Below are 13,295 nucleotides of genomic sequence, written 5' to 3'. Positions count from 1 at the left end.
GCAGGGGTGCAAGGCCAAGAGACAGGCTGGGCTCAGGACTCGGTGCAAACCTCACGCCTCCGCATGTCACTGCCTTGACTGACCACTTCACCATAGATCGTGGTGCTGGACACAGAAAGAGGTATGCACCCTTACACACACACGCACATGGAGCACACAGGAGCCACTGCCCAGCACACACACACACATACACACGCACACCAGTGACCACAACACATACATTCCGGCTTGGACTCTGCAAAGCCCAACTGTTCTCTCCGGCCTAGCCTTGTTGCTCTCATGACTCAACAACACACGGGCCTCAGGCAAAGGGACTCCAGCACCAGCCTCGTGCCTGGACTAACTCTCGCTTCCTCCACCCCTGACCAACTAACTGGCTCCTCCTCTTTAAAATGGGGAGGGGAGCTGGAGAGACAGCACAGGGGGTTAGGTGCATGCCTCTATCCCCATCAAGGCACAGCGCCCCCTCGAGCATCTCTGGGTGAGGCCCCTACGCTGTGGGGCCAGACCAGCACCAGGAAGCTGGATGAGAATCCGAAGGGATTCCTCCCCCCCACCCCGATGAAATAAAGTAAAACAGATCTGGGGTGCATGTTGACAACACTGTTGGGAGGATCACACAATAAACCCCAGCGTCCCATTGCCCCGTCAAGAGGGTTATGATGAGGATTGTTATTCACCCATCGTCATTCCCCGGCACCTGAGGTGTACATGGCTGCATGCGTACACATACACGCATGCAGCTACTGCAAAGCATGTTGGCGTGACCATTCCAGAAATGCACACACAGTCCTGGCAGCCGCTTCCATGCTCATCAGGTGTCCCCCGATCGTTCGCTGAGGCCGACAATGCCCACCATGTCCTTGACAAAAACCCAGCTCATGACCCATCACGTGCCTGCCCCCAAACCCCATGGCCCTCCCATTGGCCTGACAGAGGTCACCTCTTAGGCACCGGGGCACCTGAAAGGGCAGAGCACCAACATGACCCCCAACATGCCTGTGGCACCATATAGGGAGTGGACCCCCCTCGATGTAGGCCCCCCCCCATCCTAGCTCCAGGCTGATTTTCCAGTCTTTTGCTTCCTGTTGGTCTGGGGGTGTCATGAGAAGTGGGTGCCCAGAGGCTTTCCCCGCTCTGTGCTTGAGGGGTGTTGGGAGTCACTTTTGGTGGGGCTTGCTGCGTACAAAACATGGGATCTGCCTTTGGAGCCTGTCCCCAAGCCTGGGGTGAATTTATTTGCTCAACTTCACACTGGCAACATCTCCCGCCCTCTTGAGTCCTGGCATGGAGTCACTGCTCAGCACACAGCACTGGGGGACTGACTGAATTCCTGGGGGACTGGACCAAGTGTGTGACTGAGTGACAGTGCATGGGTGAGCAAGTAGATGGGAACTCCGAGCAGACCCCGTTTCTGATCCTGCTCATCTATTACTGGTCTTGGTGGCAACTCATCCAGGTTCAGTTTCTCAGCCAAACTAGCCCACGCACTGCCACCACCGAGCCTCCAAATGCCATTGGCTGTGTCCTTTCTGGGTGGAAAAATCCAAATACCACACGCATGGTGCCCACCTGCCAACACCCCTCTTTTTAAGAGTCCAGAGCAAGGCACGCCCCTCCCCATCACTCCCAGTGTGAACCAGGCCCTGTGGCCTGGCATCTCCCAGAGCCCCAGTGTGAGAGGACGAGTGAAACACAGAAAATCTCTGAATGCCCCCTCAACCCCTAACTTGCACTACCTCCTTGGCTGTCCTCAACTTCCTGGTGGGGTGTGTTACATGGACCCCATTCAGCATCCAGGGCAAGAGTTGGCAATTCACTTCCTGGGTCAGAGGTAAACCATGACCTCCATAGAGAAACAGGCCAGCCAGTGCTTTCTCCCTTCTCCCTACTCACCCCACCCTTGAACCAATCCCATGAAACCTGCGTTTGACCTGGTTTTGAGATAGGAAAGTCCCTATGTCTAATCTCTGGCTCTGTCTCTTCACCATTAGCACCATTATCTTAGCTCTGGGCTCCCCTCCCAGAGTTCCTCTCCCGTATGCGGAGCCAGTCCATCTCTGCCATCCAGAAGGCACCCCCCCACAATGCTCTGACCCCTCTTTCTGGGCCCTTCTCCGGGTTTCTTTTTCCTTTTAGCACCCCTAGAGGAGACCTTTTTCCTACCCTGTCCTCATCCTGGCCCTCCAGCACCTGTCCTGAGTAATGTCATTTAAACCTGTGGCTCCAGGACACCCCAAGTCTGCACCTCATGGTTATCTCACAGGGTCTGGAAGGCCATATTCAAATCCACGTTCACTTCAGTATGGCGCAGCCGTCTGCCAAGACCACCCTGCTCCCCCTCTCACAACCCCTAAGGTGCTCTCTCCATCAGTACCTCTGGACCCCGCAGCCCCCACCCTGGTCAGCTCCAGCACCCTCTCCTGCTGACACTGCCTTGCGCAGCTTCTGCTTTGGTGTTCCAATTGGGGACTCTCAGAGCCAATGTGATTGAGTCATACCCAATTTCTTTCTATTTTTTTTTTTTATGTTTCTCGTTATATTATTTTGGGGCCACACCAAGCAATGCTAAGGGACCACTCCTGGTGACTTGTGAGACCATCTGGGTACCCAGGAATCAAACCCAGGTTAGCCATGTGCAAGGCAAGCACCCTACCCACTGTACTATCTAATTTCTATTTTTCATTTGGGTGGCACACCCGGAAGTGCTCAGGGCTTACTCCTGGCTCTGCACTCAGAGTTCTCTGTCAGCAGTGCTCAGGGAGGCTTATGCAGTGTAGGGTTAGGGTTAGGTTGAACTGGGGTTGGCTTCCGACATAATTCTCTACTCCACTTGTCCCCATTTAAGCTCTTTTGACCTTACCTGGCAGCCTCCTATCAGACTGGTACCTTCTGACCACTGTTCCCCTCTTGGTCCCCAAGGCTGGTGGGGAGTTTCTATGCTTGGTCACCTGGCTCACTTTCCCCCGGAAGCCAGGACCCTACTCAGGACGTGGAAAGTCCTTCGACTAGGTCCTTGTCCACCGCCGCCACGTTCAAGGCAGCACCTGCCTGCCTCCATCACACCCCTCTCCTGGGTATAGCCCGAAGGCCCAAGGGAGCACTCTGGCCAAAAGGCCGGGGCTGTGGCCTGCCTGGGGTGGGGAGCGGGTTCAAGCCCACACTGACCTGTCTCTGCGGGCCCGTGGGATCCGACTCTCTCCGCCGAGGCCGCGGTCCCGAGTGCAGGGGCGAGTGGGAAGGGCTGCCCGGCGTGGGGGGCTGCGAGGTCTCTGAGCGCCCGTCGGCCTGGCTCAGCTGGGGGTGCAGGGGCTGGGGCGACATCTGCCGTGGCTCTTCCTCGGCCAGAGTCTGCATGCCGCGTCCCCGGGGCCGGACAGCGGGCTCGGTCCCTGGCCGCCGCCGCTCCTCGCCCTCCTCGGGCAGCGGCCGCAGTTCCTCGGGCTCCTCGTCCGTCGTGCCCGACGTGCTGGGCTCGGCCCCCGGGGGGAAGTCCTTGAGCTCCGTCTCCTTGTCGATGATGACCCACTCCTTGCTGTCGAAGTCCTCCTCCTCGGCCAAGGGCACCGAGCGGAAGGCGTTGCTCAGGGCCTCCTGCTCCACGGAGGCGGACACGTCCATGCGGCCGCTGGCCTGGCGGTCGACGTGGCCCGTGTCCACCGACAGCATCTGCGCAGGCTGCGACGAGCAGGCCTGGCGTGAGGGCGAGCCGGGCAGGTCCATGCGCGACCTGCAAAGCCATCCCGCAGGGACTCAGTGCCTGGCCCCTCGAGCCCCAGAGGCCCCAGCAGGTGTGGGGGACATGGTGCCCTGGGCCTCAAGACACCGCAGCTTGCTGCTCAGAGCCAGACTGGGGACCTCTTGGACTATCTGTCACCCTCCAGCTTCCTTCTACCCAGTTAAAGACCTTATTGATCTAACACAGGGTCCTCAAACCACGGTCCGTGGGCCACATGCGGCCCACCAATGCATTTATCTGCCTGCTGGGAATTTTTGCGCCAGTCTACCCTGCTTAGCTCTGATCCTGGGTCCACGGTGCAGTGTATGGGATTTGTGTCCACACTCTCTGACTCCCCTCCTTCTCTGGCAGAGGTCCTCAAACTACGGCCTGACAAAAGCAGGCTTATAGTTTCTATTGAAATACTGGTAATTTTGGGGCCAGAGAGATAGCTCAGCAGGGAGGACATTTGCATTTTTGCCTTTCATGCGGCCAACCCGGGTTCAATCCTGTGGCATCCCCTATGGTCGCTTGAGTCTGCCAGGAGTAGTTTCTAAGTATAGAGCCAGGAATAAACCCTGAGAGCTGCCAGGTGTGGTCCAAAAACAAACAAAAACAAATATTGGTAAATTTGTTGATTTAGGGGTGGAGCGGTAGCGTAGCGGTAGGGCATTTGCCTTGCATGCAGTCAACCCAGGATGGATTCAGTGCAGAGCCAGGAGTAACTCTGGGCGCTGCTGGGTATGGCCAAAAAAAAAACAAAAACAAAATAAAAATATGTTGATTTAACTTGTTTTTCATTTTAAATATTGTATTTGTTCTCATTTTGTTTTTTTACTTCAAAATAAAATATGTGCGGTGTGCATAGAAATTTTCTCAGTTTGTTTGTTTGCTTGTTTGTTTTTCTGATCACTCCTGGTGATGCTCAGAGGTTACTCCTGGCTATGTGCTCAGAAATCGCTCCTGGCTTGGGGGACCATATGAGGGATCAAACCGTGGTCTGTCTTAAGCTACTGTGAGCAAGGCAGATGACTTACCACTTGCACCTCAGCCCCGGCCCCATAGTTATTTGGGGGGTCACACCCAGCAGCGCTCAGGGGTTCCTCCTGGCTCTACACTCAGAAATCGCTCCTTGCAAGCTCAGAGAACCATATGAGATGCCGGGATTCGAACCACCATCCTTCTGCATGTGAGGCAAATGCCCTACCTCCATGCAATCTCTCCGGCTATAGTTCGTTTTTAACTATAGCCTGGCCTTCAACTGTCTGAGGGACAGTGAACTGGCCCCCTGTATAAAAAGTTCGAGGACCCCTCGCCTAACAGTTCATTCACTCAGTCTCATCTAGTCACTCATTCATACATTCATTCACTCATTCACTTTCTTTGCCTTATTCATATATATTCATATATGCACTCACTCATTAATTCACTCATCTATTCACTCATACATTCATTCACATGTTCAATCGTTTATTCATTTACTCACTCATCCTTCATACTTACATTCATTCATTCATCCACTCACTCATATGCTCATTCACTCATTAATTCACTCGTACATTCATTCACATGTTCAATCATTTATTCGTTCACTCACTCATCCATTCATACACACATTCACTCATTCATCCACTCACTCATTCAATCAACACCTTTTGAATTTGTACCAAGTTTCAGGAACTAAAAAATGAGGAATAGCAGAATTAAAATGTGATTCTTGGGGCCCGGAGAGATAGCACAGCGGCGTTTGCCTTGCAAGCAGCCGATCCAGGACCAAAGGTGGTTGGTTCGAATCCCGGTGTCCCATATGGTCCCCCGTGCCTGCCAGGAGCTATTTCTGAGCAGACAGCCAGGAGGGACCCCTGAGCACCGCCGGGTGTGGCCCAAAAACCAAAAAAAAAAAATTGTGGTTCTTATGGCCAATGAATCTTCCTAAAATCGTTGGGGGGCATCTGGAATTCACCCATCAGGGGCTCCTGCTGCATCTGGGGTACCCCTCCAACTTGGTCCCTGCATGTATAGATGGTTCTTCTGGACTCCCCCATTTGCCAACAACAAATCCAAAGGGATCCCCAGCCCCAAGGACAAAGTGCATCTTCTTCAATCAGGCGGTTAAGGCCCCCGGGGCTCCCAGGCTAAGACCCATCTCCCCATTCCCAAATCATCTCAGCTTCATGGGCCGTTTCCCCGCATCACTGATGAGCTGGTCTGTCTCCTTGCTGCGTGCGCTTCTCGGGGATCCCTTCCACCCTGCAGGACTGTGTTTACGCATCTGCCTCCACCAGGCAGGGCCGGGTCCCTGCAGACTCTCTGCCCCCGGGGAACTCACCTACTTGGAGACTCCTGCTTGTTATTAGAACCACACTGTGACTCTCCTATTATTTCTAGAGCTCTCAGCAGGGATGTGGAGGGGGACAGGAAGGGTCACTGCCCTCCTGTGAGGGTCTTTCAGTTGCAGGGTAGCAGAGGCCATGCAAAGAAGTACCATCCTTAACCTGGTTCCAGACATACACCCCCAAGCCCAACCCAGTGTTTCCCCATGCACATTCCACTCAGGCATTGGACTGTGAGGGAGGAGATGCAGGTGAGGCCCTCAGGGCGGGGGCACTCTGTGGCTTCACAGTTGCCATCTTCTCCTGTTGATAGGGTTTCCCAGAGAAGACCCTGATTCCACGACCAGCCCACATGACCTATGTGTGTGTGGCCCTGAACTTGCCCCCTAGCACTGCCCAAAACTCCAACCACTCTCAAGGGGAGCCCCTCGGTCCCCAGCATAGCCAACCTGAGAAGAGGCTGCTGGGAGTAGCCTTGAGGTGGCAGACCTGGCCCTGCTCCACTGCGCCACTGTGCCACTGTCCACACACGGTCCTTAGATTGCTTTCTCATGCTTCCCTAGGCTGAAATGCTCCAAGTCTGCCCCCAACCAAGTCTCTCCCTTCATTCTCCATTTTCTTCTTCTTTTCTGGTTTTCGGGCCACCATATGTGGTGGTCAGAACTTACTCCTGACTCTGCACTCCTGGGTGGTTCAGGGGAACCAGATGGGGACCATCCAGGATGAAACTTGAATCAGCAGCATGCAAGTGTCCAACCCACTGTGCTGTGGCCTCGGTTCTCTCCCTGACATCCAGATGACGCCCTAGAGTCTGCCCCTAGGCCCCCTGAGTTTGCCCCTCCTAGAACTGAGCAGCTTCCCAAACCTGTCTCCTCAGGCAGAGGGGAGCCTACCCGTAGCTATATCCAGCCTCCCTAATGAATCCCCAGAGAGAATGTTCTGGAAACAAAAATGCCTCCTTCCCAACTCACTGCTTCCCCCTCTGACCTCACCTGCCTTCCACTCCCACATCCGGTCACTCCCTTTCCCTTCCAGGCTGGCCTCTGTCCCAGTATGCCCCACTAAACCTTCCAGTTCACCTCACCCGGGCCCACATCTGGCCTGGCTCATGACCAGCCACGTAAAGGGTAAGTCTAGGGTCCCCTGGTCCCCTCAGACCCACCTCCTTTCATGCAACTCCACCCGCCCGTCGGCTGTGGACAGCCTCTCCGACTCGGGGCTGTTCACCCTCCGGTATCGCAGCGAGCGGACGGGGGTTGTGGGCGAGTCTGGGGGTGCACGCACCGGCGAGCTGGGGACCCCCATGCCCCGGCTCTGCTCCTCTTCTGCCACTAAGGGCGTCTGCAGAGACAACTGGGCATGAGCTGGGGTGGGTGGGACCCAGGGCAGTGGGGAGGAGGGTGGCTGAAGTGCAGGGATGAGTCGGGGTGAGGCCAGGGAGATGGAGGGGTGCAGGATGTCCCTGCAGAGGCAGAGGCGGGGCACAGGTACAGGGGACTGGGTCCTCCCCAACACCCCCCTTTACTTTGCCGATGTTAATCCTGAGCTTGTTCCTGTTGACATCCGTCTCCTCCCAGACTTCAGCCTCGGGACCCCCGGGGTGCGGGGAGAGGTGGGAGCCTGTGCCCAGTCCTTCGGGTGGCCGCCCAGGCAGGATCGGGGGCGCGTTCTCCTGGTCACTCAGGTGCTCGCCCTGCAGCACGTCCTCTGTGTTCTCTCGGAGCACATCTCCTGGCACAGGCGTCACGTTCACCACACTGCGGGGGAAGGGGCATAAGTAGGGGTCTCCTTTGGCAAGGCCGCCCCCTCCCCAATGGCTTCCACAGTCTGCTTGCACCCCCAGAAGAGGGCGAACACTGATAAGAAGCGTCCTGTGCTGGAAGTGACCCCAGTTATCTGGTCCTGCCAGACTCCAATGCATGATGGCGCCTCATTCCTAAGAGAGGAGAGCAGAACTGGGGCCTGGAGTGATACCCAATAGATGTGCCCACAGGGCAGAGCCACACCAGCCTGGCACCCTGGTCCCTGAGTTCTGTACCTCCTCCCCTCCCCCCCCTGTAATAAAATGAAGTATTACTGGTGTCCCTAGCACCTTGGCCTAAGTCTCACTAGCTCACTCCTGGGGCTCATGGGGGAACCAGACCCTCTCTGGCCATGCTGGCTTGAAGATGGCCCACAGGGGTCCTAGCAATAGTACAGCTGGTAGGGCACTTGCCTTACACATAGCAAACCCCAGTTTGATCCCCAGCATCAAACATGGTCCCTCGAGCCCCACCAGGACTGATTCCTGAGCACAGAGCCAGAAGCAAGACCTGAGCACTTCTGGCTGTGCCCAGCTCCCCCCACAGTTTTCTTAAAAAATAAGTTAGGGGGGCAGAGCAGTGGCGCAGCGGAAGGGCGTTTGCCTTGCACACGCTAACCTAGGTTTGATCCCCCGGTGTTCCATATGGTCCCCTGAGCCAGGAGCAATTTCTGAATGCATAGCCAGGAGTAACCCCTGAGCATCACCAGGTGTGGCCCAAAAACAAACCAAATAAAAGCACAAAAATAAATTAGGAAATGGAGTGATAGTATAGTGGGTAAGGTGTTTGCCTCGCATATGGTCAATTCCCAACATTTCATATGGTCCCCCAAGCACTGCCAAGGGTAATAATTCCTGAGCACAGAGCTAGGAATAACCTGAGTACTGTCAGGTATGATCCAAAAGCAAACAATAATGAAGTAAGTAAATGGCTGAGTCATGGCTTACATCAGAGCATGTCTACTTGTTTTATGGTCTGGGGACTACACCTGGTGGTGTGAGGGAGAGGGTGACTCTCTGGGCAGTGCTGGGGTTGGTGGGTTGTTCTGATACACATTGTGGGGGACCAGATGGTGCCCAGATGGCTTATGCTCAGCCCTGGAGCCCCATCCTGGGCCCCACCCGCTGAGATAGATGCCTGAAGGCAAGTGCTTGATCTGAGTCCTCACAGAACCGCAGGCCAAGGCTGCAGACACCCTCTCCAGTGCTGAGGGACACTCAACAATCACAATCAGGCTCCCCTATTCCCCATAATGCCATCTGCCCCAAAGAGGGAGCGATGCAAATTGAGGATGAAGAGGCAGAGTTAGTCTGTAGTTCAAAAATCACACTTTTGAGGTGGATTGTTTAAAGGGCAGGGAGAAGCACATGTTTTATAGGTGGGAAGGCCTGGAATAGCCCCTGAGCACAGCCAGATATGTTCCCCCAACAAACTAGCCCCCAAATGGGCTCAGAACCAAGAGATAGGGCACTTATCTTACACCTGCAAACCCAAGCTAAGTCCCAGCATCCAAGCCCCACCAGGAGTGATCCCTGATTGCAGAGGTATAAATAAGCCCTGATGTGGCCCTCAAGCTAAAGCAAACCAAACCAAAACATAAAGTGCTCCACAACACCAGAAAGAGGAGAGACTGCCAGCTGTGTCCTAGTGGGCAGAGGATGACACTGGTATGGGACAGGGGTCCTCGGCACCCTCACATCTCCATCAACCTCAGACTCACCCGAACATGGCTGCCGTCTGCCTGGTATTCTGCTGGGGCGGAGTGGAGGTGCTTGTGGACAGTAGGGCGTCGGTGCCAGCCTTCTCCCAGTCAAAGGCCTCATTCTCCGCAATGCCCCGCTCCTTCATGCTGTTCTCAAACACTGACATGATCAGCTGCGGGGGGGCCGGAGGGGGGGAGGACAGAGAGGTGACCCCGGGGGCTAGCCAGGAGGAGCAGGCAGTTGCTGGGATTGCCAGGGTGGGGAGGGAGAGAGGGGCTGTCCAGGACAGGTTGGATGGAGAAGAGGCATTGGAAGGAGAAGGGCACATTGATTTTTCAATGAAAACATGCAGCGGATATGCAAATCATCATGCAAATAACTGTCTTGTTTTAAGCCCCACCCTCCACACACCATGCCCAGCTGGACACAGACCCTCTGAGATCTGAGATCTGTCCCCACCTTTCCAACCCATCTCTTTAGCCACTTGGCCTGCCAGGGCTACTTCCCAAGCCTGTTTCCTCTGAAGCCTTCCCTGATCCTTCACCAAGCTCTGCCCCAGGGGACAAAGGTTCTGGGTCTAAGGTGTCAGGTCTGGGTCCAGAGAGGTCCTGAACAACTGTGTGGTCTGGGCTCACCACTCTCCTGAGTTGAACCAGGATTGTGGGGGCCTGGCCTCTGTGCCAACGACCGGCACTACAAGGCTCAGGAGCTTCTGGACTTGCAGCCTCCAGCCCATCCCATTGCTCACAGCTTTTCCCAGAGCTTGGCAGCTTGTTCTCTGCTGGCAGCATCTGCTTCATTGAATGCCCACTCTGTGTCTGGCATGGGGCAGAACAAGACTGATGATGGCTCAGTGGGGGCCACCCAGGGTGAGGGTGCTTAAAGCAGAGGGGAGAGAGGGAAAAGACAGGCCCTGCCCTCACTGCCTTTGGACCTCGGCTTGCTCATCTAGAAGGGAATAATCGTGCTACTTGGCCCTCTGCAGAACTGGGGTGTAAAGTCCTTAGAACAACTTGGGCTAAGAACCAGAGAGACAGCTCAGGGGGCTAAGCACATACTTTGGATTCAGGAGACCCAGGTTCAGTTTTCAGCCCCACATGGTCCCTAGAGCACCAACACCAGAGGTAATCCCCTGAACAGAGCCAGGGGCAGCCCCAAAGCTTTGCCAGGTGTGACTTTCCTCTCCCCCAAATTAAATTAAACAAAACATACTAGGCCTCATAGATTGTTAAGTGCTAGAACGGTAACTCAAGAAACACTTATTACCACCAAAGACTTGTTTAGAAGTGAAAAGGTTTCCTGCAAGAATGAATTTCCTGCAGGAAAATTAATGCATGAAAATCCCAAAGAACGGGTACATTCATGGTGAGATGTAGCTGCTGTTTACGAAAGGATTATGGTTTTGTGCAGTGGGAAGGTCAGGGGAATCGCTTAGTTCTGAGTGGCAGGATGCAGAGCAAGATAGATAGACCAGCAGGTAGGGTTGCTTTCCTTGCATGCAACCAATCCAGGTTTGATTCCCTGACCCTCACAGGGATCCCCCAACACTGCCAGGAGTGATCCCTACGTGCAGAGCCAGGAGTAACTCCTGGCAATGTTGCATGTGACTCAAAACTAAACAAGCAAACAGCATAGCAGGGTGTCAACTTCAGTCGGCACTACTGGGCACTACCAGTTTCCTAGCCCAGAGCAACCCAGAGTGAGGCGTTGGGGAACAGACAGACAGAGCAGCAGGTTGGCACCTGGTAATCTGGCTTTGTGAAGTAATCCAGGCTGGCAATGTGATCCAGGAAGAGGTGGAACTCGGAGGGCATGTGTTTCAGCAGCATCCGGTGCTCGTACTTCTCCTTGATCATCCCAACCTGCTCCTGGAGGCAAGAGGGCAGGGGGCGATGGAGCCCGGCTTACCCGCTCCCTGGCTTACCCGCTCCCTGGCCCTCCCACTCCCCACCAGCCTCAGGCCACTGCACTGACCAACTCTCAGCTCACCTTGTCTTTGATCTTCCTCCAGGGCAGCTGGCCCACGGCAAACTCCACCAGCATGTAGAAGAGGGACCACAGATCATCATGGCGACCCATCTCCTGGGGGGCGGGTGACACTGCTCTCAGCTTCCTCCCTGGAAGGGGGCTCACCCTTCCCTGGGTCACAGAAGTGCAGCACCTCGCAGGCACGAAGGCAGAATGCACTTTCTCAGAGGTCCACACATATGGAACCCCACAGTTCAGCATCAGTGTCTGCCTGGGCCGGGGCTGGACGTAGCTCATAACAGAGTGTGGCCCAGGTTTGCTCCCCACCAGCAGATGGGGCATGGGCAGCTGAAGAGAATGCCTATGGGGTCCTCACATTCAATCCCTGACACCTCACAGTAACACCCCCCCCCAGTGCTTCTGCATGTAGTCCTAGGGGCCCCCGGCACAATTAGGCCTGAGCATTGAAGCCTTCAATCTACCACACTGGACCGAGCATTTCTCACACTGGTCCCTAGGCTCTCGCCCCAAATAGATAAAACAAAGAAGTGGGGGGCGGTGTTCAGCAGCAGAGCACATGCCAGGCCAGTGAGAGGCCCTAGTCCTAGCTCCACAAAGCGCCTGCTCTCCAAGAACCTCTCATCTGAGCTTTCCCGTCCCACAGAGTTGGGTGATTGCAGTTGAAAGGTGGGGATCCCCACAACCAAGACCAAGGTGCAGTTGAGCAGAGACCACTGGGGGCTCTCTGGAGGATCTTTCCCTCGTATTTGGCTTCAGAAGCTTGCCCTGTCCCAGCCCCTCATGAATCTGGGCTCTGTCACTCACCCGGTTCTTGTGGGCATTGACCGAGGCATAGCGGACAGTCCCTCGAAACCCGGCCACATTGCGAGGCTGCAGGGGACAAAGAGAACCAGCATGTTCCCCCACTACTCCTTAACCCTGCCTCCCAACCTGCCTCTGCCTGTGGGACCCTGCCTGCCACCCCCACCCCCATCCTCTCCTGTTGGGCCTGCAAAGTCAGCCTGATGCATCGACCCCAACCCCACAACTGCCTCCTGGTTCTGTTCGTGGCCCTACACCCACCTGTTCCCAGGAATCCAGGCTAAAAGACAGGAAGGAGGGACAAGACCCAGGCTTGGAGGAAACAGGAACTGAACCCCCAATGTGGCAAGAAAAGTGGGTGACTCCTCAGGTCAGGAACAACATGGGGGGCCCGGAGAGATAGCACAGCGGCGTTTGCCTTGCAAGCAGCCGATCCAGGACCAAAGGTGGTTGGTTCGAATCCCGGTGTCCCATATGGTCCCCCGTGCCTGCCAGGAGCTATTTCTGAGCAGACAGCCAGGAGTAACCCCTGAGCAACGCCGGGGTGGCCCAAAAACCAAAAAAAAAAAAAAAGGAACAACATGGGGGCTGGGGATTCAGGGAGCCACTACTCACAGGCCGAACGTCCCCCGTGGTGTTGGTGTATTGCCGGGCCAGCCCGAAATCCAGCATGTAGCACTTCCGGTAGGTAGAGGGCAGCCGGCCCATGGCGAAGTTAGACTACAAAGGACAGGGACCATGATGCATGGGAGTCTCCTGTCACCCCCTGACATGCCCAGTGGCACCAACAACAGTACTGGCTCTTGGGCCCACTGACAAGGGCTCATTGCTCCAAATCTTCGAACTTTGGGAGCTGCACCACAAGCCAGGGCTAGGTCTCCTCGTTTCTATTTACTTTATTCTTTATTTTGGGGATAACATGGGGTGACGCCTGGCAGTGCTTGGAGGC

The 13,295-nt window shown here is 55.3% G+C and overlaps 1 protein-coding gene across 2 annotated transcripts in view; it reads right to left on the bottom strand.

Annotated features, from left to right (window-relative positions):
- The window catches only part of TTBK1 (tau tubulin kinase 1), a 41,839-nt gene that overhangs the window by 17,477 nt on the left and 11,067 nt on the right, over positions 1 to 13,295 (bottom strand). For both annotated transcript variants that reach the window (XM_049765479.1, XM_049765480.1), the window contains exons 6-13: positions 12,962 to 13,066; positions 12,350 to 12,415; positions 11,546 to 11,638; positions 11,299 to 11,424; positions 9,574 to 9,728; positions 7,577 to 7,808; positions 7,214 to 7,392; positions 3,169 to 3,730 (exon numbers count right to left, since the gene is read on the bottom strand). In XM_049765479.1, coding sequence (XP_049621436.1) covers positions 3,169 to 3,730; positions 7,214 to 7,392; positions 7,577 to 7,808; positions 9,574 to 9,728; positions 11,299 to 11,424; positions 11,546 to 11,638; positions 12,350 to 12,415; positions 12,962 to 13,066 — 1,518 coding nt within the window. The remainder of the gene's footprint in view (positions 1 to 3,168; positions 3,731 to 7,213; positions 7,393 to 7,576; positions 7,809 to 9,573; positions 9,729 to 11,298; positions 11,425 to 11,545; positions 11,639 to 12,349; positions 12,416 to 12,961; positions 13,067 to 13,295) is intronic.

This window comes from Suncus etruscus, chromosome 18 (assembly GCF_024139225.1).
Source record: "Suncus etruscus isolate mSunEtr1 chromosome 18, mSunEtr1.pri.cur, whole genome shotgun sequence".
Classification (NCBI taxonomy): domain Eukaryota; kingdom Metazoa; phylum Chordata; class Mammalia; order Eulipotyphla; family Soricidae; genus Suncus; species Suncus etruscus.
The sequence above is the reverse complement of the archived record's forward strand: the minus strand, read 5'-3'. Positions and strand labels throughout refer to the sequence as shown.